The sequence below is a fragment of the Erpetoichthys calabaricus genome, chromosome 17, assembly GCF_900747795.2.
Source record: "Erpetoichthys calabaricus chromosome 17, fErpCal1.3, whole genome shotgun sequence".
NCBI classification, from domain to species: domain Eukaryota; kingdom Metazoa; phylum Chordata; class Cladistia; order Polypteriformes; family Polypteridae; genus Erpetoichthys; species Erpetoichthys calabaricus.
The window spans coordinates 51,082,902-51,110,384 of record NC_041410.2 but is presented as its reverse complement, the minus strand read 5'-3'; the positions used below and the strand labels follow the sequence as shown (position 1 = coordinate 51,110,384).

The following is a 27,483-nucleotide window of genomic DNA, read 5'->3' as shown; positions in this document are numbered from 1 at the left end:
GGCACCCCTCCACTAACAAAAATATAAAATCAGGCAACGCGCCCATATCACACACAAACGAGGAGTCAGACACACACCCCAAAGTTAAACGGGACAGACTACGGACTCCACACACGGTCACCCATCAAGCCCGAGATTGAGGCTCAAACACGGAAGAGCGACCAAAAGCGAACACTCGAGATCATACAAATACCCTACACATACGGACAACACAACATATTTGAATCAGATTATCCCCGCCTAACGGTACTTTTATTAGGAGCAGATTTTACACAGTGCTTAGCTGTTGTTCCACATGCCATGCGCTCAGCTATTGTTCATTCCACCTTAATAGGTGAATCTCATTACAATGATGCACTATTAACCGTACAACCACAGAAAAGGCTCCATATTAACAGTGAGTGCGATCCTCCTTATTACTTATCCATATTACTAACGATAAAGAACAAACAAGTCATGAATTCACGATCACGGGTACAAAACAATACGGCTCGAGTAACGGGACCACAAACACGAACCCACATGAAAAAAAACAATACACGTCGGCGCCTACAACGCGCTTCTGAAACCGCAGAAGAAAAAATGTCTCGGCTCCAAAAACGCATGTCACTTCTTATTCAAAATACCGCTCCCAATCACAGAAACATCGGTATCCACTATGAAAATGAACAGTAACAATGCACGTGACATCTGTCTTGCAAAACTGTTAATTATAGATGAATGTACAATGGCATCCAGTCACTTACTCAACACCATTGATAAACTTCTACAAACGTTGATGAATAATAATATTCCCTTTGGGGGAAAGGTACTTTTATTAGGAGGAGATTTTACACAGTGCTTAGCTATTGTTCCACATGCCATGCGCTCAGCTATTGTTCAATCCACCTTAAAATACGCGGACGACGTCATACATAAACAACAAGAGAACGGACTACAATACATATACAGGCGCGACACCTGATTGGTAATAATACGAAGAAAACGAACAGTCCGCATATTAACAGTGAGTGCGATCCTCCTTATTACTTATCCATATTACTAATGAGAAAGAACAAACAAGTCATGAATTCACGATCACGGGTACAGAACGAGACGGCTCGAGTAACGGGACCACAAAAACGAACCCGTATCAAAAAAAAAAATAAACGTCTGCGCCTACAACACGCTTCTGAAACCGCGGAAGAAAAAATGTTACGCGGACAATTGGCATTGCTTTCAAAAGATACAGTTGATACAAAACATGCGATATCCAGATCCAGAATACAACAATTGGTTATTACAACTGGGAGATGGGACACCCACCAATACAGATGGACTTCACCCAGATATTATTACAATTCCTCAGGCCTTTATCTGCGACGACTTAATTACGGAGATATTTGGAACATCGGTCTCATTAGACCAAATACCCCTTTTAACACAACGGACTATATTATATCCAAAAAATATTACTGTTGATCACATAAATAACCAAGTCATTGCATTACTTCCTGGAGAGGCACGGCTCTTTCTAAGCTCTGACAAAGTTGACTCTGATGACAACAATGACCATCTTAATTTCCCCTTAGAATATTTGAACACTATTAACCCAGCCGGATTACCACAACACAATCTTAACCTTACAATCAGAACAATAATCATGCTATTAAGAAACCTTAACACTAAACAAGGTTTATGCAATGGTACACATTTAGTCGTCAACACCATCACACACAATGTTATTGAAACAAAACTTCTTACAGGATCACATGCTAACAATACTCTTCTGATTCCTACAATTGACCTTACAAGTTCTAACCTACAATTACCTTTTACACTTAAACGGCGACAGTTCCCCATTAAACCTGCCTTTGCCATGCCCATCAACAAATCACAAGGACAAACCATGAACAAGGTTGGCATCTACCTCTCTGAACCTGTTTTTGGACATGGACAACTTTATGTGGCCTTCTCACGAGTTCGACTTTCATCTGACGTTAAAGTTGAGGTTATAAATGATCCATGCCAAGGACAACTCATTCAAGGACAAGACACCATCTTTACTACTAATGTTATATACAAACAAATTTTCCGATAAATCTTTACACTGTGCCATGCAATTTATTCTTTGCTTCCTATGTGCGTCATCTACACCTTCACACTATGCTATATCTCATACATACATCACGCTATTTCCCAACACCAGGGGTTGGCGAGCGAAGCGAGCAGGGGGTGGAGCCCCCTAGTATCTCAGATATCCTAAACTATTGAATTGCTGTTGATCTTTTGAAGACACAGTGAATGTTTTTATGTCTCTTTGTGAAAACAAACAATCACTTGTTTTAGAGTGTGAATGGGTTTAATTTTTTTAGGAAGTCATTTACTTTATCTAAAAACGGCAGTGGCAAAAATTGAACGAAATTTACTTTGTTTAAATTACTGAAGTGTAAATTAGTTATTTTTTCTTTTCTATTTTTTTCTCAACATTAGTTTGATCAGAACATACATTTTACTTATATGGTGCCTGTAAAAAGAATGCCCCCCCACAAATTGTTCACTTTTTACACTGATTAGCCACAACATTAAAAGCTCTGAATGACACTGATTATCATGTTACAGTGGCATCTGTCAAGGGATGGAATATATTAGGCAGCAAGTGACCCATCAGTTCTTGGAGATGATGTGTTGGAAGCAGAAAAAATGGGCAAATGTAAGGATCTGAGCAACTTTGACAAAGGCCAAATTGTGACGGCTAGATGACTGGGTCAGTACATTTTCTAAATGGCAGGTCTGGTGGGGTATTCCCAGTATGCCATGGTTAATACCTACCAAAATTGGTCCAAGAAAGGACATCCGGTGACATGGCACCCAAAGTTCATTAATATTTGTGTGGAGTAAAAGCCAGTTAATCTGGTCCAATCCCATATAAGTGCTACTCTATCAGAAATTGCTGAAAAAACTTGCTGTAAGAGAAACATGTCAGAAAACAGTGTAGCGCAGCTTGCTGCATATCTGTGTACAGTAGAACCTCTGGTCACAAACGTTTCCGAAAACATACAAATCGGGGTACAATCAAAAAGTTTGCCAAAATTTTGCATCTGTTCATGACCACACGCTCTGGTGGTGAACAAAAACACTGGTGGCCAGTTTCCCTACACGCGTTCGTACACACCAATGATTCCCCATTCTCCGCTTCCCATTTTCTTTTGTTTGCGTATACAGGGCCTAACAAAGCAGCTGATGTTGCAAAAGGAGTTACAATGTTAACCAAGCAGTGGCCTCAGGTGCTGGGAGACGTGGAAAAACTGTTGCTAGTGTGGTTGAACGAGAAGCAACTTGCAGGGAATAGCGTAAGCGAGGCCATCATATGCGAGAAAGGCAGGAAGTTTCATGGAGATTTGCTGAAATAATTATTCTTCTTTTAGTGGCGAAGGTGAGGAATTTAAAGCCCGTAGAGGATGGTCTGAGAAGTTTCGCAAGAGAAGTGGCATTTAATTTTTTTTTTTCAGTGCTTAAAACTCATAAAAAAAGTATTTACAGTGAGCAGTTTGTTAGGGTCTAGAGCGAACTCTTACAATGTTAGTTTTCTCTGTTGTTCAAGTCAACGCTGCCCAGGAATGCTGTAAAAACAAATGTTAATGTCCTGGAGTGGCAGAGTCCAGATCTCAGTTCAATCAAGAATTTATGCCTAGACATGAAAAGGGCTGTTCATTCACGATCTCCATGCAACCTGACCAAGTCTGAGCAGTTTGGAAAGAAGAATGGGGAAAAATGGAATCGTACAGATTCTTTTGATAGAAAACCAAAAATATTTTATAGCAAGAGGCCCTCGGATATGAAAGCTATCAATATAAATTCTTCTCAATACAAATGATTGAATTTTTTAAAATTGATTTTTAAAGTTTATCCTGTTTCAATAATACGCAGGTGGAGCCACAGGGGAGAGCTAGTACAGTATATAGTAAGATGTGACCAGGCAGGCAGACGACTCTGAGAAGCCAAGAAGCATTGGGGTATCAACCTGATAGCCCCATTTAATAACAACTGAAAAAAAGCCACAAGTGACTCAAACAAGAAAAGCAATAAATGGTTAATTTCTGTGGCAGCAGAAGTTTAGTCCTCTGAAATACTTTGACATCTGACACCACCTTCTCGGAACGAGACAGCTTTATATTCTGGGGACTGGAAGGAGTGGAGTTTCTCTTGCGGTGGGTGGTATGATCAGTTTTCTTGGCTGTGGAGAAGGAAGGAGAAGATAATGTTAGCATCAGCGCATCCTCTCATTCTGGAGCAGTATTGCTCACCTCATCAGAGCCAGTGTTATACTGTATGTGTTTTAATATACAAAAAAAATTATCTACCAGCACAGTTGAAAGTAGAACATTGGGGACCTGTAATTCTTGGCATCACACTATTTTGAAAAAGTAGGTTGAACATTTTGTTTTGGATCTATGGCTATAATAAAACAACATCAATTGTAAAGAGTTGTGGTGCCCACTGGCTTATTGCCAGAGAGAAAAAACAAAGAGGTGTTAAGAGGAAAACTAAAGCTTCTTCCTGAACCAGAGAGTTATTTAAGAGCTGCAGACAACAAAAGGAGGAACGGAGGTCAGGTTTTCAGGCAGATACCATTCTGCGTCAACAGCTTTCAAGCAGAGAACTAAATAAATCGACATGTGAAATCCTGTGCATTCCTCAAATCGTCCCCCTGTGTCCCCTTCAAAATCCATCACTGTGAAGGCTGTGGCATTATCACAGATATAACGTGGGCCGATCTCTTCAAATGTTCATTCATATGTTCGACTGTTCCTTCCATGCCCTGTACTTCTCATTTATTTTTTGGAAATGCTCACTGTTTTCATACTTACTTGCCCAGCTCTGGGCAGCCTCAAGTCTGGACAGTGTTTTTTTTCTTTTAACATTACAGATTTATATCACTATTATCAAGTTCAAAACTGATTATGTAATATCCTCACGCTTCAGTGATTCATATCTGGACTGCTGCTCCTTTGCAGATTTTCTCTGCTTCTGGCCCTAGAGTATTTCACTTTTTGTCATCGGCTGGGCCATAGCTTACAAGTGAAGCTGCTCAAAAGCAAGCAGTGCATTGTGCCCATGGACTTGTCAGACATCTACTTAAGCAAGACTCATCCTAGTAACCATGACACATTTAGGAAAATTTATTGCTGCATATTAGCATCCAAGGACTAAAGGTGTGCTGTGGGTGAAGTGATCCGCTTTTTACATCTTCTGCTTGACCTCTTGTGTAACACTGGATTAAGTCAGTGGCAGTGGATTTCGACTGGATGCCTTAACAGGTTTGCTGGATACACCAAGTCTCTTAGCTGACCGACTGCACTATTCTTTATCTTATGCAATGCTATGTTTTGTAAAAATTTCTTTAGGGAGGGTTGGGAGGATTTTTAAGAGCTGCTAAATGTGACCATATGCTGTACGTGATTTCTTAAATTGGAGTGTGTTACTGTATAAATCCTGGTTCCTATGTTATTTCCATTGTGTTTCATTGAAAAAGCTGTGAACCTCTTGGAATGTTTGGTTTCTTCTTATATGCCAGAGGTAAATGTTAGAGAAGCTGTAGAGTTTATCTGCAGTAGGGCAGAGAAATTCATACAACTTTTTCTGATGGCATAGTACCAAAACAGCAGGTGTCATGTTGTTGGGCACCACTGTCACTGCTGGTTATCTAAACCAGGCTTTCCTTATTCCATTTTTCCACAAAACCCTGCATGATTGCCATCTATTGAAATTGCCGCTTTCGTGGTGGAAATCTTCCCTGCCTAGCTGTGTCTTTCAGGTTTTTCTCCAAAAAAGCATTCATGAGACATTTAGCATTGCGATAACCTTTTAGTTTGGGTACTGCAAAAAGACATCTATTATTCATTTACTATTATGCAGCAAGACCTTAAACACTTCTTTGGATCTTCATAACACTTATGAAACATCAGTAAAGCATTTATTCTTCTCTGCAATGTGACATACTAACAAAATAATTACTTCAACCTGTGGATGATGTGGATTACTGGTTAGTGTAGTTATCTGACCACTGACAAGGTAGAGGTATTTTTTAGGGTACATGTTAAGAACACGGAAGCATATTTTGAAATACAATAAGTCATCACAGCATTCTGTCCATCCACATGTTGATTATTCACTCTTATAGTATGCAACAGAACAGGAAACATTCTGTGGAACTTTGCAAAGTTAGCGGGGACCCATTTTGCTGGGGAGGCGGCAGGGACATTGCGGACGCTGCACATCCTGGATGGCCTCTTCATATGCAGTTACATGTTTTATCTTTACATGTTGTATTTCATGAACTGGTATCCCAGATAAAGCCAAAATGTTTACAAACAACAGAGCTAACCCTATCTGTTCTAAATGTTTCCTCATCTGATCCTCGCTCCGTTTTTTTTTTTTTCTGCACTTATTGCTGCCAGGAAACATGGGTAGAGTTGACATAAACAGGTTCAGAAATAGCACTGGGGACTTTGAGGATTTTATATAACATTTGGAAGAAGTCATGGAAAATCAAAAGTATATCGAATCAAATCAAAAATTCTATATATTGCCAACCCCAAATCTAAGATTTGTTTTGTGTTCATGCACTTTAATAAAGATTTTAAATTGCTTATATTTCCCTACAACACCATTTTATGACTCCCCTTCCCATGACTCGTCCCCCATTTGCTTGGGGTGTGTTCACTGAGGTCATGACTCTGACCTCGTTAAATCAAGGGTTTAAAATTCGGCTTGAATGGCCATATTTTAGTTGAGTTTGACAGATAGCTCTTGAATCATTTCCATAGACTTTCTTTTTGATTATTTCCTGGTTAATGAATCCTTGCTTTTGTTTTTTGACTCAAATTTTTGATCACATTTTAAAGAACTTTTAATCCTCATTTTTTGATTTTTGCTTCATTCTGTCTAACTTTCTGAGTTTAGTTTTGGTTCCTGCCGAAAGTTTGTTTTGATCTGTCATATATGAAATTGGCACAAATCTCATCTCGTGTTCATCTCTTGGTCTTCTTTCATTTAAAACACTATCTCCAGTCGTCAAGACACTGTGAAGCAGTAGTGCAAATCACCGCAACACCATGCCACCCTTGTTGTTGTGGATGCTGCCTGACACATCTCCCACAGACAATATTTTAGGTAAAAATAGAGTTCTTTTATTCTTCTCTGTGTACCTTAAAAGGTCTTGCATACAGTCCAGTACAAGACAACCAAATAAATCATACAATTAGTGACTCTTCTGTCTCCTTCCACCCCTGCTTTGTGAACGTCACCCTCTTCCTCCCAGCTCTGACTCCTAGAGGCAGGTGAGGCACCTTCTTTTACCTTGGACCCGTATTTATGGTGTCAGAGTATTGCTTGTCTGAGGTACTTCCAGGCCTGATGGAAGCTCCCGCTAAGGGGGATAATTCCCCCTGGCAGACCCAAGCACCCCAACAAGCCCACCAATCAGGACTAGTGCTCAGACTCTAGTGTACAGACTCCACCGAAGGGATACCATCAGCTGGTGTACAGGAGAAACACTTATCCCTAGGAAGCAGTCTTCCTTTGTCCTACCATTATGGCCTCCTGATCAGTAAAGGTACCAGTAACCACCCCAGTCAGGGATGCCTGTCCATTCACAAAATTCAACATCCATCCCAGTTGGCATGCCTCTCCATACATTATGATATACAGTGGGTACGGAAAGTATTCAGACCCCCTTCAATTTTTCACTCTTTGTCATATTGCAGCCATTTGCTAAAATCTTTTAAATTAATTTTTTCCCTCATTAATGTACACACAGCACCCCATATTGACAGACAAAAAAAAAAGAATTTTTGAAATTGTTACAGATTTATTAAAAAAGAAAAACTGAAATATCACATGGTCCTAAGTATTCAGACCCTTTGCTCAGTATTTAGTAGAAGCACCCTTTTGAGCTAATACAGCCATGAGTCTTCTTGGGAAAGATGCAACAAGTTTTTCACACCGGGATTTGGGGATCCTCTGCCATTCCTCCTTGCAGATCCTCTCCAGTTCTGTCAGGTTGGATGGTAAACGTTGGTGGACAGCAATTTTTAGGTCTCCCCAGAGATGCTCAATTGGGTTTAAGTCAGGGCTCTGGCTGGGCCATTCAAGAACAGTCACAGAGTTGTTGTGAAGCCACTCCTTCATTATTTTAGCTGTGTGCTTAGGGTCATTGTCTTGTTGGAAGGTAAACCTTCGGCCCAGTCTGAGGTCCTTAGCACTCTGGAGAAGGTTTTTGTCCAGGATATCCCTGTACTTGGCCGCATTCATCTTTCCCTCGATTGCAACCAGTCGTCCTGTCCCTGCAGCTGAAAAACACCTCCACAGCATGATGCTGCCACCGCCATGCTTCACTGTGGGGACTGTATTGGACAAGTGATGAGCAGTGCCTGGTTGTCTCCACACATACCGCTTAGAATTAAGGCCAAAAAGTTCTATCTTGGTCTCATCAGACCAGAGAATCTTATTTCTCACCATCTCAGAGTCCTTCAGGTGTCTTTTAGCAAACTCCATGTGGGCTGTCATGTGTCTTGCACTGAGGTATGTGTGGAGACAACCAGGCACTGCTCATCACTTGTCTAATACAGTCCCCACAGTGAAGCATGGCGGTGGCAGCATCATGCTGTGGGGGTGTTTTTCAGCTGCAGGGACAGGACGACTGGTTGCAATCGAGGGAAAGATGAATGCGGCCAAGTACAGGGATATCCTGGACAAAAACCTTCTCCAGAGTGCTAAGGACCTCAGACTGGGCCGAAGGTTTACCTTCCAACAAGACAATGACCCTAAGCACACAGCTAAAATAACGAAGGAGTGGCTTCACAACAACTCTGTGACTGTTCTTGATGCTTTGTGTACATTAATGAGGGAAAAAATTAATTTAAAAGATTTTAGCAAATGGCTGCAATATGACAAAGAGTGAAAAATTGAAGGGGGTCTGAATACTTTCCGTACCCAGTGTAAATAAATGTTATATGGAGTATGACAAAGAAAGGTAAAAAGCCGCCCTTCCTGTTTACTGCACACTTATTATGTACTTTTTGTTCAAATTACCAGATTTGTAAGATTATTGTGTTTGACTCAATAAACAAGCAGTTATTTTTGCACTCAGTTTAACAAACTTTTAATGTTATCACTGTTCATGTTGCTTTTTAGGTGGATGGTGCTTATCAGCCTCCCAAGATGGATCCGGTTGTCCTGAGTTACCAAGACAGCTTGCTGCGACACTCTGATGTGGCTCTTCTTGATGGCCCCCACTGGCTGAATGACCAGATTATTGGCTTTACCTTCGAGTACTTTGCCACAGAAAAATTCAAGCACCTCTCTGAAACTGTCTGCTTCATCAGTCCAGAAGTCACACAGTTTATCAAATGTGCATCCAGCCAAGAAGAGCTTGCCTTGTTTCTAGAGCCGCTGGGATTGCCTTATCGAAACTGGATTTTCCTGGCAGTAAATGACAATAGCAACCAATCTGCAGGGGGCACACATTGGAGTTTACTGCTGTTTCGTCGGGACATCTCTTGTTTTAGTCATTTTGATTCGCATAGCGGCAGTAATTCTTTGCATGCCCGCCGCATTGCAGCAAAACTGGAAGCCTTCCTGGGGACTGGTGGGAAGGGGTCTTTTGTGGAGGAGGTTGCACCCACTCAGCAGAACAGCTATGACTGTGGGATGTATGTAATCTGCATTGCTGAGCTGTTGTGTGAGAGCATAACGACAGGTAGCACACCTCGTTTACTTCTTCAACACATTACTCCATCATATATCACACAGAAGAGGACAGAGTGGCAAAGATTGATTGAAAAGCTGGCCAAGAAGTGACTACTACATCTTGTTCTTCCACTGCCTTTAAAGTATAAACTGGGAATCAATGACCTGATTCATAATGAAAACTCGTAGCCTTAAAAAGTTTTTAGAATAGCAATGCTATTTTCTGAACATTTTTAGATGAAGAATCATAAAAGCATAAAGCATGTGCCATTATGGTAAAGCTCTTGTAATGCTGCCTTTAATGTGGATGTCTGCTTTAAACAATTATCATCTCGTAACACTGCTGTATGATGTAAAGCACTTAGTCCACCTCTAAAATTGTAGTTCAACCAGCTTTTAATCTGTAAATCTTGCTTTTGTGCATCTCAGCTGAAGATCTTACGGCATTGTAATTTCAGTTGTCAGGCACTACTAAACAATGAGCCTAAAGTCCAGATAACATTTCAGATGGCATCTCAGGTTCACTCCTGTTCTGCACTGCAGCATAAGCATGTGGGCCGCCGGAAAACGAATACTCTTCCCCAACAGGATGTGTGAGGCTGAATTGGAAATGCTTACAAAAGGAGCAAATAAAAGTATGCTTGAATGGAAAGCTGCATGTGCCTTCTGTTTTCTTGAGATTAGTGTGTATGCTTTATTATCCTGGATGTAACAGTAACACTGTCTGAACCAACCAGCGTAGATTTGGGTGTCAAGTTAGATCCAGTCGAGCTGAAGGCAGACGTATAATATATATATGCCTGGAGTCAACCATGAGTGAAGTTTGCTTAAAAGTGAGTGGGCTCACTGGTTGTTACATATCTAAACCAATCCAATGGCTCATAAGGGTCGGTGCTTTCGAACTCCAAAGATCAGAGGTGCCCTGCTTTGACAGACAGCAAGTTTTTGATAAGACATTTTAAAACCAGACAAACCCTAATGCAAGGGAAAACCATTCTGTAGCATCAGATTATAGTTCATTGGCTTTGGATGGCATCAATAGACGAATGGTGAACGTGAACGGTTTGTTGTTGCAGGTGCTGTGTGCATTCTCTGTTGTTCAACAACAACAACATTTATTTATATAACACATTTTCATACAAAAAGTAGCTCAAAGTGCTTTACATAATGAAGAAAAGAAAAATAAAAGACAAAATAAGAAATTAAAATAAGGCAACATTAGTTAACATAGAAAAGGAGTAAGGTCCGATGGCCAGGGTGGACAGAAAAAACAAAAAAAAAAACTCCAGAAAGCTGGAGGAAAAAAATAAAATCTGTAGGGGTTCCAGGCCACGAGACCGCCCAGTCCCCTCTGCCCCTCAGCATTACAATAGTGTAGGAGTCAATGTAAGCTTTAAAGAATTAACAGTTCAATTCTGGAAATTATGCATTTGAACTACCGTATATACTCGCTTTCTAAGTTCTCCAGCGTATAAGTCGGGACTTGATTTTACTGTATAATTTCCCATATTTTATAATGTTGGTCGTATAAGTCGAATGCAGAAAACTCACGCTATTGGTCCAAGAGATTATGATATGCCAATGCCCACCTGAGAGAGTCAGCTCAGCATTCAATACTATCATTCCCAGGCAGCTGATCAGTAAGCTGGATCTGCTCGGACTCAACACCTCCACCTGCAACTGGATTCTGGACTTTCTCACTGAAAGACCTCAAACAGTACAGAAATTTGGAATATAAGATCTAACACCATCACACTGAGCACAGGTGCCCCCCAGGGTTGTGTGCTGAGCCCGCTACTCTTCACGCTGTTGACCCATGATTGCACCTCCAACTCTGACACAAACCACATTATCAAGTTCGCCGATGATACTATAGTAGTGGGACTCATCGAGAACGACGATGATGCGCCGTACAGAGAAGAGGTGGAACAGCTGGCACTTTGGTGCAAAGACAATCTGTCTCTTAATGTTGAAAAGACAAAAGAGTTGATTGTTGACTTCAGGAAGACAAAGGCTGTCCATCTCCCACTCAACATTGATAGCGTCACAGTAGAGAGAGTGAAAAGCACCAAGTTCCTCGGTGTTCATATCACAGAGGACCTGTCCTGGACCAAAAACACCAACTATCTTACAAAAAGAGCCCAGCAGCGTTTTTACTGAAGAAGGTGCACCTCCCTAAACCCATACTTACCACCTTCTATAGAGGCACCATAGAGAGCATCCTGACCAGCTGCATTACAGTCTGGTATGGAAACTGCCATGCCTCCGACGACAACACCCTTCAGAGGATTGTGTGGACTGCTGAGTGCATCATTGGCAGCTCTCTACCCAGTCTGCAGGAGATCTACACCTCACGCTGCCTTCATAAAGCCACTAGCATCATGGCTAACCCCCACCACCCCTCCCACCAACTGTTTACTCCTCTTCCATCTGGAAGATGACTCTGCAGCATCAGCAGCAGGGCTGCGAGATTGTGCAATAGTTTCTTTCCCCAAGCAGTACGGCTCCTGAACACCATGCTGCCCTCCTCCACACTGGACTCTCTACTCCACACACTCTCTGGATTACATAACACTACTTATTACTGTACTTTTTTTTTTATTATTATCATAGTTATATATATATATATATATATATATATATATATATATTGTGTATTGCACCTTTTGACTCTGGAGGACGATATTTCATCCCACTGTGTACTGTAAGTATATTGTTAGGATGACAATAAAGCTCGACTTGACTTGAGCCACAGAGCACACTGCCTTTTTTTCTATGTATTGTGCCTACATGACCCCACGGTAATACCCAAACTATTCCAAAGCAACATTTGCACTGATTTGTGTTTTTTGTATTTCACACTCTCATATACCTTTATCGTAAGAGCATCCCTTCTCTACGAGGGAGCGGTCGATCAGAAGAAAATTTGGAGCTGGTTTTAAATTAAAAGTCGTTAAAGTGCAAAAAATATTCGTAACTGCGCTGCTGCAACAAAATTCGATGTGTCTGAGAAACTGATGTGAGATTGGAGGAGGCAGGAAGATGTAAAAAAAAAAAAAATTGAAGTGTTGCATTTTTGAATGGGCATATAAGTCAGGGTCTGATTTTATGATCGATTTTTCGGGTTTCAAGACCCGACTTGTACACGAGTATATACGGTAAACGGTGTGTCACACCACATAAAAGGAATGCAATGAAGAGCCACAGGAAAGGCAGATTTCAGTACCATAACACCTAAATCACTAAATCTGCCTAATGACACCAATAGATACACAAAGGAGGCTGCACAACATCCACCTTCTATCTGCACATCTAAACAAATGATTACGTTTTAACATCATTGTCTATATGGAAATGCAAACATGCAATGACAAAATAGCTGCAGCGTTTTAACACGTTGTATATCCATAGACCACAATGCTTATCTAAACTCCCTTTGCTTCCGTTATGTCATAGTGATGCAATAGTTAAAATGACAAAGATATTATAGCAGGCAGAGGCACTTGTCAAATGTGTGTAGCCCAGTAGCAGCGGTGGTCTACGTGAGTGAGTGTGTATCTGTCTGTCTCCACTGTCGCAGTGGTTACTACAATGTGCAAATTAATTATTAAGCTTGTGCTACTGAGCTCCTGAATGGATAAGCACAATTTTAGCTTTTTATTTTCTCACAGCATCAAGTCTTTTGTTCAATATCTTTTGCTTTCTCCCTGAATCCCCTGTAGCAGTTTAAAATGCATGGACTGGAGAAATCGAGGGCAGGTGTTTCAGGTCGATGTAACCTTTGCTCTTTTCAATCATGTGATGCTTTTTTTTTTTTTGAGAAGTTGCCAATAATTTTGCCCAATCCATTTCTGGAGTTCTGTGTGGAATTAGATCAGATTTTTTTTTCTCTGCATTTTTGTGTTGTTCCATTGCAAACAAAAAATAAACCTATGAATGCCAATGCAATTGTAATTGCAACAATTTTCTTGGAGAAGTGCAGGGGTGCCAGTATTTTTGGCCATGACCATATATCTTTGAGATATGTCTTTTTGGATATTTCATAAATGTCAACCATGCCCTAAATTATGGTAGAGTACAGAGAATAAAGTTGTTGTGATATATTATGATATCAGATATTCACAAAGTATTCAGACCCCTTCAGTTTTTTCACATGTTGACTGATCAGACTGCATGCAATACCACAGAATGCCAAAGCAAAAACAGGATTTTAGGAATTTTTGCAAAATGAATAAAAAAAAAAATAAAAAGCAAAATAGAAAAAAAAGAACATTTCTTGCAAACATAGAAAGAACGTGCCAGCTGTACAGAAACAGTGAGCAGGCTGGATGTCATGCCCAGTCTCTAAGGAGTGGTGGCTTTGAGGCTAGGGATCTGCACTGGCAATCGGAAGGTTGCTGGTGCGAATCCCGTAAATGCCAATAAGGCCCTTATCCTGCAATTGCTGAGCAATTGAGTAGTAAGAAAAGCGCTATATAAATGCAAAGAATGATTATTAAGGCCTGTAGTGCTAACTACTGTGCCATGTCATTTATAACCTTACAGTAAGTAATTATCTTGTGGCTACTATTCATTTTAAAAACATTGTCACACTTGTGCATCAGAGGAACACCTTCCCGGCTCATCATAGGTATACAGTACCCACTGGGGTGAGAGGGGGCACTGTGTTGTTGTTCGTATGTAGCAACGAGAAGACACTTGCTCAGCTGGCTGTCTGATTGCCAATTAATGGTGGCTCACCAGCACTTAACACCTCACCCTCTCACAAGTCACTATATGAACAAGGTAGTGCTGATGTACTTCCAGTGAAATCTCAGCCAGCTCATTCACTTCCATCTTCCATACTGCAATTGTGATTTTTGTTTAGTGGCAAGAATGTCTGAGAAAAATAAGTTTTAAGTTTCAGTGTACAGATAGCTCTACAGCTAAACGTTGTGTATTTTTATATACAGTCATGGCCAAAATTATCGGCACCCCTGGAAGTTTCCCAGAAAATGCACCATTTCTCCCAGAACGTTATTGCAATTACAAATGTTTTTGTATACACATGTTTATTTCCTTCATGTGCATTGGAACAACACAAAAAAACAGAAAAAAAGCCAAACCTGACATCATGTCACACAGAACTCCAAAAATGGGCCGGACAAAATTATTGGCACCCTTTCAAAATTGTGGGTAAATCGTTTTATTTCAAGCATATGATGCTCGTTTGAACTCACCTGTGGCAAGAAACAGGTCCTGGCAATATAGCAATCACACCTGAAGCCAGTTAAAATGGAGAAAAGTTGACTCAGCCTTTCTGTTGTGTGTCTGAGTGTGCCACACTAAGCATGGAGAACAGAAAGAAGAGCAGAGAATTGTCTGAGGACTTGAGAACAAAAATTGTGGAAAAATATCAACAATCTCAAGGCTACAAGTCCATCTTCAGAGATCTTCATGTTCCTTTGTCCACTGTGCGCAACATAATCAAGAAGTTCATTGCACATGGCACTGTAGCTAATCTCCCTGGACGTGGACAGAAGAGAAAAATTGATAAAAGACTGCAACGAAGGATAGTCCGAATGGTGGATAAACAACACCAATCAACTTCAAAACATATTCAAGCTGTTCTGCAGACTCAGGGTGCAACAGTGTCAGCTCAAACTATCCGTCAACATCTGAACGAAATGAAACACTATGGCAGGAGAGCCAGGAGGACCCCACTGCTGACACAGAAACATAAAAAAGCCAGACTGGAGTTTGCCAAAATGTACTTGAGGAAGCCAAAATCCTTCTGGGTGAACGTCTTGTGGACAGATGGGACCAAGGTAGAGCTTTTTGGTAAAGCTCATCATTCTACTGTTTACAGAAAATGGAATGAGGCCTACGAAGAAAAGAACACAGTACCTACAGTCAAACATGGTGGAGGTTCTAAGATGTTTTGGGGATGTTTTGCTGCCTCTGGCACTGGAGGCCTTGACTGTGTGCAAGGCATCATGAAATCTGAAGACAACCAAAAGATATTGGGGCGCAATGTAGGGCCCAGTGTCAGAAAGCTGGGTCTGTGTCAGAGGTCATGGGTGTTCCAGCAGGACAATGACCCCAAACATACCTCTAAAAGCACCCAGAAATGGATGAAGACAAAGTGCTGGAGAGTTCTGAAGTGGCCAGCAATGAGTCTGGATCTAAATCCGATTGAACACTTATGGAGAGATCTCAAGATTGCTGTTGGCGCCCTTCAAATCTGAGAGACCTTGAGCAGTTTGCAAAAGAACAGTGGTCGGAAATTCCAGTTTAGAGGTGTAACAAGCTTGTTGATGGTTATAGGAAGCGCTTGATTTCAGTTAATTTTTCCAAAGGGCGTGCAACCAAATATTAAGTAGAGGGTGCCAATAATTTTGTCCAGCCCGGTTTTTGAGTTGTGTGTGACATGATGTCAGATTTGGCTTTTTCTGTTTTTTGTGTTGTTCCAATGCACATAAAGGAAATAAATGTGTATACCAAAACATTTGTAACTGCAACAATTTTCTGGGAGAAATGGTGCATTTTCTGGGAAAATTCCAGGGGTGCCGATAATTTCTGCCGTGACTAAGTGCAACAAGGTATTTCGTTTTCATTCATTTCTATCCAATGCAGAAACTTGATCTAAATGGATCATCTCAATTCAGAGACACTTTATGGTTAGTCCAAATACACGAGTTTGTAGGCAGAATTTTAAAAACAGGATTTTTGCAAGCCAGGGTCTAAGACGGGGCCGCGATTGTTGAAGAAGGGACCAGTTCCTCTGTTGTTTGAGTGGAACAGTTTCTGTGTTCCACTTTCAAGACCAGGGGTTTGTAAGAGAAGAAAGTGACCTACAGAGAATGACACACCCAGAGAGGAAGAGGACTATAATATCCTTGAGGACCACAACTATACTTTGGCTCTAGATCCAGCAGTTGGTGACCTGGCCCTTGATGAAAACATGTCTCTTATAGAGGAGATCCTCCAGCTGAGGAAACAAAACCGTTACAATGAAGCAGAGGTTTGGCATTCACGGTTTAGCTGGTTCAGACACATTCGTTTTTTAACAAGGCAAGATGTCCAGCAGAGTCATGTTATTATGTATTGTAGCATCAGGGCCGAGCACCACAATGGATGAATTCTCTGCAATTGTATGACTCTTTGAGGTGGTTCACTGACCTTAAAAGGACTGCTTGCCTTTTGCAACCTTGAATGGAAATTGCACATGCAACTGTGCAGAGTTGCCATTTTTATAGGTGCTCCTGGTATTGAGGATGTAATGCCACCTCATTCTTTTCTTTACTCATCCCTGGCTGATATAACTTGTCTGTCACTCTTGTAGTATTAAGCTTACATACACATTCACCTGTCCCTGTATAAACTTTAATCACAAATTATAGAAAATTGCTTTGTGTTTTTTTAAAGAGGCCAAATGTATTCACATATTTGTCCTATGTAAGTTAATAGTAGGCACAAGTTCATAATTGTGGATGTAGCTTGAAATATACAATTTGAAGCCCTTCTCCTTTTAAGCTCCTGACATTTGCCACAATGTTTTATAATGAGATGTCTTGAAGCAATCGGATAAAAAACACTATAGCTAGTCCATCGGCGCCGGAAATGAGGCAGCTGGCTGACGTGGAGTCCAGAAGAGTGCGTGCATATAGCCTGTTAACAAAGTGTCGCTGCACAGTCTTCACAAATTAAACGGACAGAGTACAGGGAAAAAGTTTATCCTCATGTAAGCTTATTAAAAACTAAAACAATTGTTAAGCTACATTAGATTGAAATGAGTGTCATTGTTTTTATTGTAAACGTTATTCACTTTGACAGAAAGTAATGATGACAAGCGATACATATTAGTTGGAATCGTATCTGAACCATAACTGTCTCTCAGTAACTCATTTCCAAATAACGTGGATAATACAGACGAGTAAGCTTAGGTGGACTTTATTGCCCCAAAGGGAAGTTTGTTTGCAGCAGGAAGTACAAAACATAAGGCGTTCATACACAGATACAAGAAAATAAAGCCAAAACACAGCAACTGACAACTATTGTACATACACACACTCTAGATAAGTACAAAGACCAACAATTACAGTAAGCAGTACACAAACCACCCATTAGAATTTAGCAGCATCCCTACAAGTAACAGAATTCAAAATGTATATAACTAGCAATAAAAGTTTTTAAATCGGATAAATGTGATACTTTTAATCGCACTGCCGCCACAGTATTGTAACCACTAGAGGGCGCTACCATGCCTCAAAGCCCAGGCACAACTCCACAGACCCAAGTCCCCAGGTACAAAACAAGTATTTATTAAACAGTTTACCTTTAACGGGCTTCTTTTCAGACAGCAAATCCTCTTCTTTTTTTTTCATATCTCTCTTCCACTCCTCCCAGGCGAGTGTTGTCCTTCTCCTCTCCCGACTTCAAGCCCCTGGGTGAAGTGGAGGGCTTCCTTTTAAGCCCCAATCCAGAAACCCTTATGGTGCCAACTGCTTGTATCCCTGGAACCCGAGCTTTCACTTCCGAACCGCTCCTCCTGGCAATTAAAACCAACAGGGCATTTTTATGGCACCACAACCTTTATGGGGAAACAACCTGTATGTGGGAGGCACTCTCCCCTGTCTATGTGGTCTACCTATTGGGAATGCGTCCGATACTTATCCCAGTCAGGATGCTCCATCCATTTTGTCCTTCCTGTATTGTGACATGCCAGCTAGGTATGTGATTCTCATCCAGTGCTGCTGGGATGCCAGTCCTGTTGCTCTTCCATTCTGTAACATTCATTATGTTGTCATCCCAGCTAGGTAGGTGAATGGAGTCCATACAGGCTGGGGAGCCGGTCCATCCATTACAGCTTATATTCATCTACCTATTAGTGGAATAGAGTAGAGCGAAGTAGACTTATACAGTTAGGTCCATAAATATTTGGACAGAGACAACTTTTTTCTAATTTTGGTTCTGTACATTACCACAATGAATTTTAAATTAAACAACTCAGATGCAGTTGAAGTGCAGACTTTCAGCTTTAATTCAGCGGGGTGAACAAAACGATTGCATAAAAATGTGAGGCAACTAAAGCATTTCTTTAACACAATCCCTTCATTTACTAAAAACAGAGATTTAGAGTTTGGGAGTAGAAAGAAGAGGAGATTACTCCTTAAGGGTTTGGCAACAATGCATTAACTGGTTTTGGCAACACATTTTTCAGAAAAGGGTCCAGATTAAAATAAACAGGAGAAAGTGTCTCAACACAGTCCAAGATAAGACAAAAAGATGTACTCTTTGACTGAAGATTCCAATCTCTGGCCTGTAGAGAATTTTGGCTGGTCCTCAAAACAGCAGGCGTGTTTATTATATTAATGCTGTTATCATCTACTGCCCGACTGCCGTACACGAAAAGCTGTCTTTGTAAAATCGCCAGTCTGTGGGGGTCTTCCTGTATTAAACCCATAAGGAAACTCCTTCTATGTAAACTGTAAGATGACTGATCCGCCTGAAACATTGAATTGGGACTCACTCACGGGGGACCTGGAACTTCAATCAATCATTTTTGAATCAGGCTGCTAGAAATTCCAAGCGTGACAGCCCAGAACTCGTCCCCCGGTCCAGGAAAAGTATCAGAGTCTAGAAAAAATTTAGAAAAAGTTTTCCAAAAAGGTTGAAAACCACTGCTCCAAGATAAAAAAAAAAACAGTAATCCCAAAGTGGTTGAGAAAGAAGTAAAACACAGCAGTGTATATAGTGTGACAATAATTGAGTCCAGACTTTATAATAAGGTTTGGGGCGGCCGCCGCCCGTATAATATTCCCGGCTGCAAAAGGATTTTAAAGTAACAGAGATGTTCAACAGACTGAGTCCAAAACAGAACTGGTTCATTGTAAGTAAGATGGCAGTTTTAAAGGCCCGTATAGGAAGTGATGTCCTCAAAGGCCCCGGAATCGGAAAGTGATGTCGTCTGGGCCAGAAGTGATGTCTTTGGAGGCGCCGGGATCTTTGTCTTTGCAGTATTTCCCGGGAAAGGTCTGCAGGGAACGGAGAAAGACAGTCAGTGCACCCCGCCGACCCCTGGTCAGATGCGTTATTACAATTATTTAAGCCCTTTAGCTGCCTGTGTGACAATATAGATATATATATACAGTACTATGACCACCAGGCAGCACCCCAAACTCCACACCAAATGCACAGACACAAGTCCAAATCGGATTAATCATTAGCTACCTTATACAAAGGTTTCAAAAGGTCACAAACCAAACACATTACAACTCTTCAGTCTCCTTATCCTGCTCTCCTTCCTGCCAGTCCTCCAGGCTCGCCATACTGAAGCAGGGCTTCTTTTAGATAGAACCCAGGAGTACTTCCAGTGTCTTAAGTTTGTCCCTTGGAAGCACTTCATGGTAAGGCTGAAGCCCCACAAATTAGGGACCATTAATTCCTTAAGCGTTCCCTGGGGGCACCCACAGAGCTTAATAGGGCTGTTCCATGAAATTATATCCATATCCGTCGAGGTGCCATAAGCTAAGGACAGTGTCACTTAGTGTTTTAGGGAACAAAATAACCTGTGTAAATTGTCTTCCCCTGTTCTTCCATTATACTGGTTTCCCAGCCAGGATGCCAGTCGCTGCATACCATCTATTACTATATACACACACATATATGTATGCATATAATATATATATATATATATATTGTGGTCCACCTAGGCTGGCACTGCCACCTGAACCCGACACAGACAAGCGGGGGACACAAGTTCAAGGCACACAAACGCCTTCCATGTTCCCCATAAGTATAACACAGTCCCAGCACAAGCACAGCACAAACGCGATATTCTCTTCCTTCACTCTTTTACTTCTCCTCCACTCCTCTGGTCAAGCTTCATCTTCCTTCTCCCGACTCTGGCTGCTGGCTCCTTTTATAAGGCACCCAGAAGTGCTCCAGATCCATGATTACTCCTTTCCAGCAACACTTCCAAGTGTGGTGGGAGAACTGGCCATAAGGACTCAGCAGCTCCTGCTGCAGCATCCCCTGACGACGCCTGCAGATCCCAACAGGGCTGCACCAAACTCCAACTCCCATGAAGCCCTGCGGGAGTCTGAGGCACTGCTGTAACCCAGGAGGGTTGTCATCTAGTGTCCCGGGGGAGGTAACGCTCAGGCCATATTTGCTCCCCCAGTCCTCCCAGCATGGAGGCATCCTGGCCGGGCAAGGGCCCCGGCTACACACTACAATATATTCACACAAATACTGTACCTATACATATATACAGTATATAAATCTGTAAATACTGTATATGTGTGTTTGTAAATATGTATTTATTCTTGTCTTATATACTCTAGGTACTATTTTGCATATGTTGCTCCGTAGCCCTGGAATGCTGCACCACTGTGTATGGAAGGGTTGACTATAAAGCCACTTGGCTTGACTCGACTTGACCTGAAGTTCTTATTCAGAGGCCAAATATGTTTGTAAAGAATGTTTGATCACAGCAGAAACTTCACAGTAGAGCCCAAATAAACACATGCTCGATATGATACATATTGTGAGAGATCTCGCACCAGAGCTGGGGGACGCTCACAAAGATAGCCCTACGACACTCTCAAGGAATGCAGTTTAGACGAAACCTCAAGCATCTTTCAATGCGCACTTTCCAATCTGATAGTTTCACTGCATTGCACACCAAAACAATTTATGGTAGCGGATGAAAGTAGGAGCCAGAAGGCAATTACAGGACATCAGACACTGACACTCAGATGTAGATATTGAGGCCATTTCTTAATTAGAGACCCCAGCTCTGTGCCTATTTACATAAGGTTAATAATTATATGCTTATTGATCTTTTATACTGTACTTCTTGTATTACACAAACTAAATATTTCCATGCATCGCATGTCATTTTCTGTGGCTTTGAGTTAAATGTATTTGATCAATATCATGCTATACTGCAGTATAAACGTAAAATATGATTTCCATATTTTTAATGACATATATATATATAAGTGCTTATTCATGTCTGTAACACTCTGTTAGATGCATTTTGTAACTTACCCACCATACTATGTCCATTATTAAATGTGCTCATGAGGTGGTCTAAGTTAGTACAACTTCCAGAAGCCCACTGTAACTGCACGTGGTCTTGGTCTTGGTCCGCTGCTTGTCCACAGTTCTGAGACCCCCTACAACAGTGCTAAAGCAAAAGTCAGTCTTGTTACCAACAGTACGGTCAAGGGCCAGACCAGCACAGGATCATCCCGCACTCATAGGACACTGCGAATGCCTTGCAGTGATGTGGCGGTCAAACAAATACATACCAACTGTAATTATTAACACATTTTAACTATACGAGGAGATTCTCTGATGTCCAATACCATCTAAAATGTCATAATTTATAAAGAGCAAAAAATGATTTTGGTCTAAATGAACACTTGTACAAACAGTTAATGTTGTCTTTGCATTAATCGTACGTGCAGCACAGTCATGTCACTTGGACGATGCACCTTAGTGGTCCACGTAGATCTCTCAGTATAATTACAGTTTGGCCTTTCACATGCAGATCGAGGATTTCTTTTCTTTTTCCTTTCAATCTTTATTGTCTATCTTGACCCTTTTATAAGCATTGCCCAAGGGAGAACAAAAGCAAGAACAATTCACATGTAAATTCTGGCTATATGTTAATTTTTGATCTTTATGCACTATCTTGTCCATCTTTACAATTACCGTCCTAGATACAGTATGATAACAGGAATAATCTGAATGTAAATCCATGGTTTATTTTTTTTTTCCATCTTTGTCCTCTGTCTTGACCTTTCTTTATAATTATGATCTCAGCCATATTATGATCCAGGGAACAATTTGTATGTAAATTAAGGTTTAAATTTCTTTTGTCACCAGTGCTGTCACTTGGAGTTCTTTGTATTGCTTTGTATAAATTGGAGTATTTATGGTGAAAATTCACATTCTCTCAGAATACTGAACAGTTGAACAGGGCAGGCAGATTTTTTTGCTCGTTGGTTTTCTTCACACATCTGGAACACCGAGCTTGTGTGACTATGCCAGGGTTGTCAAGCCCACGGAAGTTCTAGCAGCTGTTGTAACAGCAGCTCTGATCAGTGATGAGACGTCTCACTACTTTCAATGATCTGTTCAGCCTGATTTGTACTGCATGATGACTCTAATGGAGGACTGTAGCTAATACACTGTTTGGCTGTCTCTGGACCATATCTGCTGATTCATAATGGCCTGGGACACCTCCAAGCTTTATGCCATCAGCAGATTTCACTGTCTTGGATGAAATAGCTCTTTGTAAATCCTTTATATACATAAGGAGTAAACACACTTACTGGGATGATTTAAAGCCCAAGAGGGCTGGAGTGATGACTAAGGCAGGCTTACTCAGCCTGGAACTTCTTGCTGGCAGTCACTTATGGACTAAGCTTGCATCTTATGCTCTTTCATTAAATGATAAATCTATACAGAACACAGTGTTTTGTTTTCATATTGAGACTTCTAGCTTTAAACGTTGCCTGTACTCTTTCATTTTGATCTTGAATTTGTCAATGTTGTCACACAAATCACTTCACCCATGAGTCGATTATTGTGTCATTAATAATAAGCACCTTGCCCAACAGTTATCCATGCATATTGTAAAGGCCTACATTTTACATCCTTCTCAGGTGAGGCCTGACTCCAGAATTATTTCTGTGATCAGGTGTCACAAAGCAGTACTGCCTCCTGATGTATTTTCTGGAGGTAGCAATTCCCCCAAATCGCCAAATCCTCTACCACATTGCCTACTATGTTACCTACAGAGGGGCAATGTAAGGTTAAACCGTAAAGAAAGATGACATCCTTCAGACCTCAGCAACCTGGCAGTGTACCCACTAATTGTCAAATCCTGTTTTGCGATTTGTGTGCACAAATATAGTGAAAGGGCGTGAAGTCTCCAAAAAGCTTCACAAAGCAGGCCAGAACCTTCACTAGCATGCTCAGATATAGCCTCACCACAGGCATCCAACCCCCAAACTCGACTTCAAAGGCTTAAAATGCAGCCCTTCCTTTTAAATTCTGAAAAATCTCAAACATTCTAGAAAAATTCAAAAATGCCCTTCAAGAGAGAGGAACAGAGAAAACTCTGGCTTAATAAGACAAGTCCAAAGAAGAATCTTTACACAGCTACAATGAGATTAGTGCATTGTAACTTCCCCCAGTTACTTTATTATGTAACCTGAGGGTCGCATAAGACTCCAGATCTGAAGAGGGTTAAATATATACAGTATAAGAAATAATTTGAAAAGGTAAGTAACTCCCTGTCTAACGTTTCTCGCTTTCCTTGAAACCAATAAATGTTTGAAGAAATTATAACAACCAAATATCCAAAAGAGATAAAAACATTTCTTCCACTATATTAAAAAACTAGGGTGTCTACCCCCTGCTCGCTTCGCTCACCAAACCTCGTGCGGGCCTACTACTCGCTAGTCATTTCCCAGATCTGCCGCTTGCGACGAATCGTGCTGTGCATTCGGATAATCTCTGTCTTTGATATCTCTGTGTTTCGAAACTATTATTGCTGACAATTCGTCACGTTTGTTTGTTTATTATATATATGAGCGTGATCTTTCGAATTCAAATAGAAATCCAAGAAAACATCTTTGTCTGTGTTTTTCAGATAAATTTCGTGTAAAGTGCAAAACTTTTGGACGTATGGATTTGTATCCATTATTGGCTGTAGAATTTCTAATACGTCTGATTATTTAACTCTTTTGATTCTATGTTTAATTGTTCCTCCGTGATCATAAATGTAAACCTGACCAAATTGTGGTTTCTTTGAAATTAAACTTGTCGTTGCTTTAATTGTTGCAGGACCACAGATTCTCATAGCATATGGTCCTGAAACGTGTAAATCTACATTTTGTGCATTGATTCATGCGAACGCAAACAGATTAGATTCTGATATTTTGCCTGTAGTGTTTGTGGATTTCTTGCAGATACACCTCTTATTTGGGAAGAAACACTACTTTTCCCTGATGGCAACACAAATTAGACGATCTACAAGTCTCCGACTTAAACTTTAAAGCTGAACAATATCTACATACTTCTCTCATATCACCTATGTCCATATATTCGATCCCTTTTCGCTGTTCCGTTATTTCACTGAGTAATAATTTCCATTTGTTAGCACTAATGCGATCTTTACCATCAGATTTTTGAGACTTTTGAATTTTAGTACTTTCATAATCTCTAACCTGCTCTGCATGTGTATCACACCAACATTTTTGAACCTTTTTATGACGTTCTGCTTTGTCATTTACTCTTTGTCTTTTATTTCTGGCCCCGGGCGAGGTTAAATCTCTTGGCACAAAGTCTTGGTAATGATTCAGTTCAACCTCGAAAGAGTGAAAAAGTGACGTGAACAAGAGTCACAAATCAGTCAGGTGGTACTTGCAAATGTGCGTTAAACACATTTCAGCCCTTCGAAACAAAAGACAACATGATGCATGTCGCAAGACCATGTTTGTCAACTAATGGGTTCCCAGCCCCATTTCAATCGCGAGTTGCTACTGTTTATATTAGTAGAGGCTCACTGTGACTTGATCCCCATTCTGATTTGATAACTGCACTTAATTCACCAAGGAGGACCTGCAACGCTCTTGACAATCATGCCAGGTTGAACCTAGCCCTTAGGGGTCGGGAAGATACTTAAGACAGTAAGATGGCAAAGAATGTTGGTCACAACACCAAAAGGTTGAGAAACAATACGCCACAGCACTCCTGTTGTGCTCCACTAAATCAACTTGTTTGTGTCAATTAAGTAATTTGTATGACTCACTGAAAGGAGTTATTCAAAAGGAATGAATCATTTGTGAATCACTCATCACTAACAAGCAAAGATTGATACAGGAAAGACAGTAGTGTAATAAAAAAAGCCCAAGATGTGAAACCAAAATCATAAATCAAAGAATGTTTCAGAAGAGCTGACAGCCAAAATAATTTAATTTCACCGGAGCCAAAACATTAGATGAAAAGCATACTAATTAACAAAAGAATTTGTTGCCACAAACCATTAGATGCTAGTCTTTTCCTTGTGTCCACATGATTTGACAAACTAACAAGTGTATAATACAGAACTTTATACCCTTGACCCGGTGATGTAAAGTACCGCACACTTCTGGTCCACCCTGCCTAGAAGTGCTTGGCCACCAGACTGAACAGAATGCACAAAATAGTACCACCCATATTGTGAACAAAATGGGAGTACTACAAAACGTACCTCCTTATAAACATTAAAAACATATCTAAACAAAAAATAAGTGTGTTCCTTGGCCTCTCAAACCTCCAGAATGATGGCTAAGGAGTAACTGCAAAAAATTTAAATACAACTCAGATCATGACACTACCCAGTTTTACGACAGCTCCTTCCAGGTGTAGAAAATGAATAGAATATTCTTCAGTCCAGAGTTGGCACTCACATGTCCTCTTTTTAGTATTTGCAATACACCCTGTGTCTGTAAAGAAAACATCTTCAGTTTATCTCATATTCCTGATATGATTGAAGGTGGGCCAAAATGAATTTTTATTTCATGCAGACAGAACAAAACAGAAAATCAGAATCTATTTTTCTACAAGCTAGTGTTACCAGCAGGCTGTGAATACTGATGGTCTCCTTCATGTCTGGCACATGCCTAAACTAACAAACCCCGAATGCTGAATTTTCTCTGAATAAAATGGCAAAATGCAAAGGCATACAAGAATGGGAGCAGCAATGTGAGTTTCCAAAGAGGCCACATGCATTGTAAATGAGACATATTTGCATATCAGATCTGGCAATGGCGCGTCTGTAGTCATCTTCTTTTGTTGAATTGCCAGCTTGGGCCAGTGGGATTCAGCTCCTCAAAGAAATAGTCTGGCTTTATTAAAAATGAGTTTTCAGCCATGCTAAGTTTGGCAGCCATTTTCAATTGCATGAAAGGCCTATGATGGTGGCTCTGCTACAGAGACCCTGTCTGGCAGCAGCTTCACACCAGCCAACTTCTTAGAGTTAGCAAAGTGCTGTCCTTCACATAACTCGTTATCAGCAAAAACTGAATTTCAGTGAGGAAAGATAAAGTACAAATAAATATGCTGCTCAAAAAAATTAAAGAAACACTTTTTAATCAGAGTATAGCATCAAGTCAATGAAACTTCTGGGCTATTGATCTGGTCAGTTAAGGAGCAGAGGGGGTTGTTAATCAGTTTCAGCTGCTTTGGTGTTAATGAAATTAACAACAGGTGCACTAGAGGGGCAACAATGAGACGACCCTCAAAACAGGAACGGTTTAACAGGTGGAGGCCACTGACATTTTTCCCTCCTCATCTTTTCTGACTGTTTTTTCACTAGTTTTGCATTTGGCTACGGTCAGTGTCACTACTGGTAGCATGAGGTGATACCTGGACCCTACAGAGGTGGCACAGGTAGTCCAACTTCTCCAGGATGGCACATCAATTCGTACCATTGCCAGAAGGTTTGCTGTGTCTCCCAACACAGTCTCAAGGGCATGGAGGAGATTCCAGGAGACAGGCAGTTACTCTAGGAGAGCTGGACAGGGCCGTAGAAGGTCCTTAACCCATCAGCAGGACCCACCAGTATCTGCTCCTTTGGGCATGGAGGAACAGGATGAGCACTGCCAGAGCCCTACAAAATGACTTCCAGCAGGCCACTGGTGTGAATGTCTGACCATACAATCAGAAATAAGCTTCATGTGGGCGGCCTGAGGGCCCGATGTCCTC

General features: G+C 40.9%; 1 protein-coding gene across 5 annotated transcripts in view; it reads left to right on the top strand.

The window, feature by feature from the left end:
• The window catches only part of senp8 (SUMO peptidase family member, NEDD8 specific), a 71,732-nt gene extending 60,798 nt beyond the window's left edge, over window positions 1-10,934 (top strand). For 3 of the 5 annotated variants that reach the window (XM_028823075.2, XM_028823074.2, XM_051920357.1), the window contains exon 2: window positions 9,178-10,934. In XM_028823075.2, the coding sequence (XP_028678908.1) occupies window positions 9,205-9,843 (639 nt within the window). In that variant the 5' untranslated portion in view covers window positions 9,178-9,204 and the 3' untranslated portion in view covers window positions 9,844-10,934. Of the gene's footprint in view, window positions 1-2,631; window positions 2,747-9,177 lie in introns of those variants that run through there. The other 2 variants (XM_051920356.1, XM_051920358.1) reach the window with 2 other exon arrangements.
• The last annotated feature ends 16,549 nt before the right edge of the window (window positions 10,935-27,483 follow it).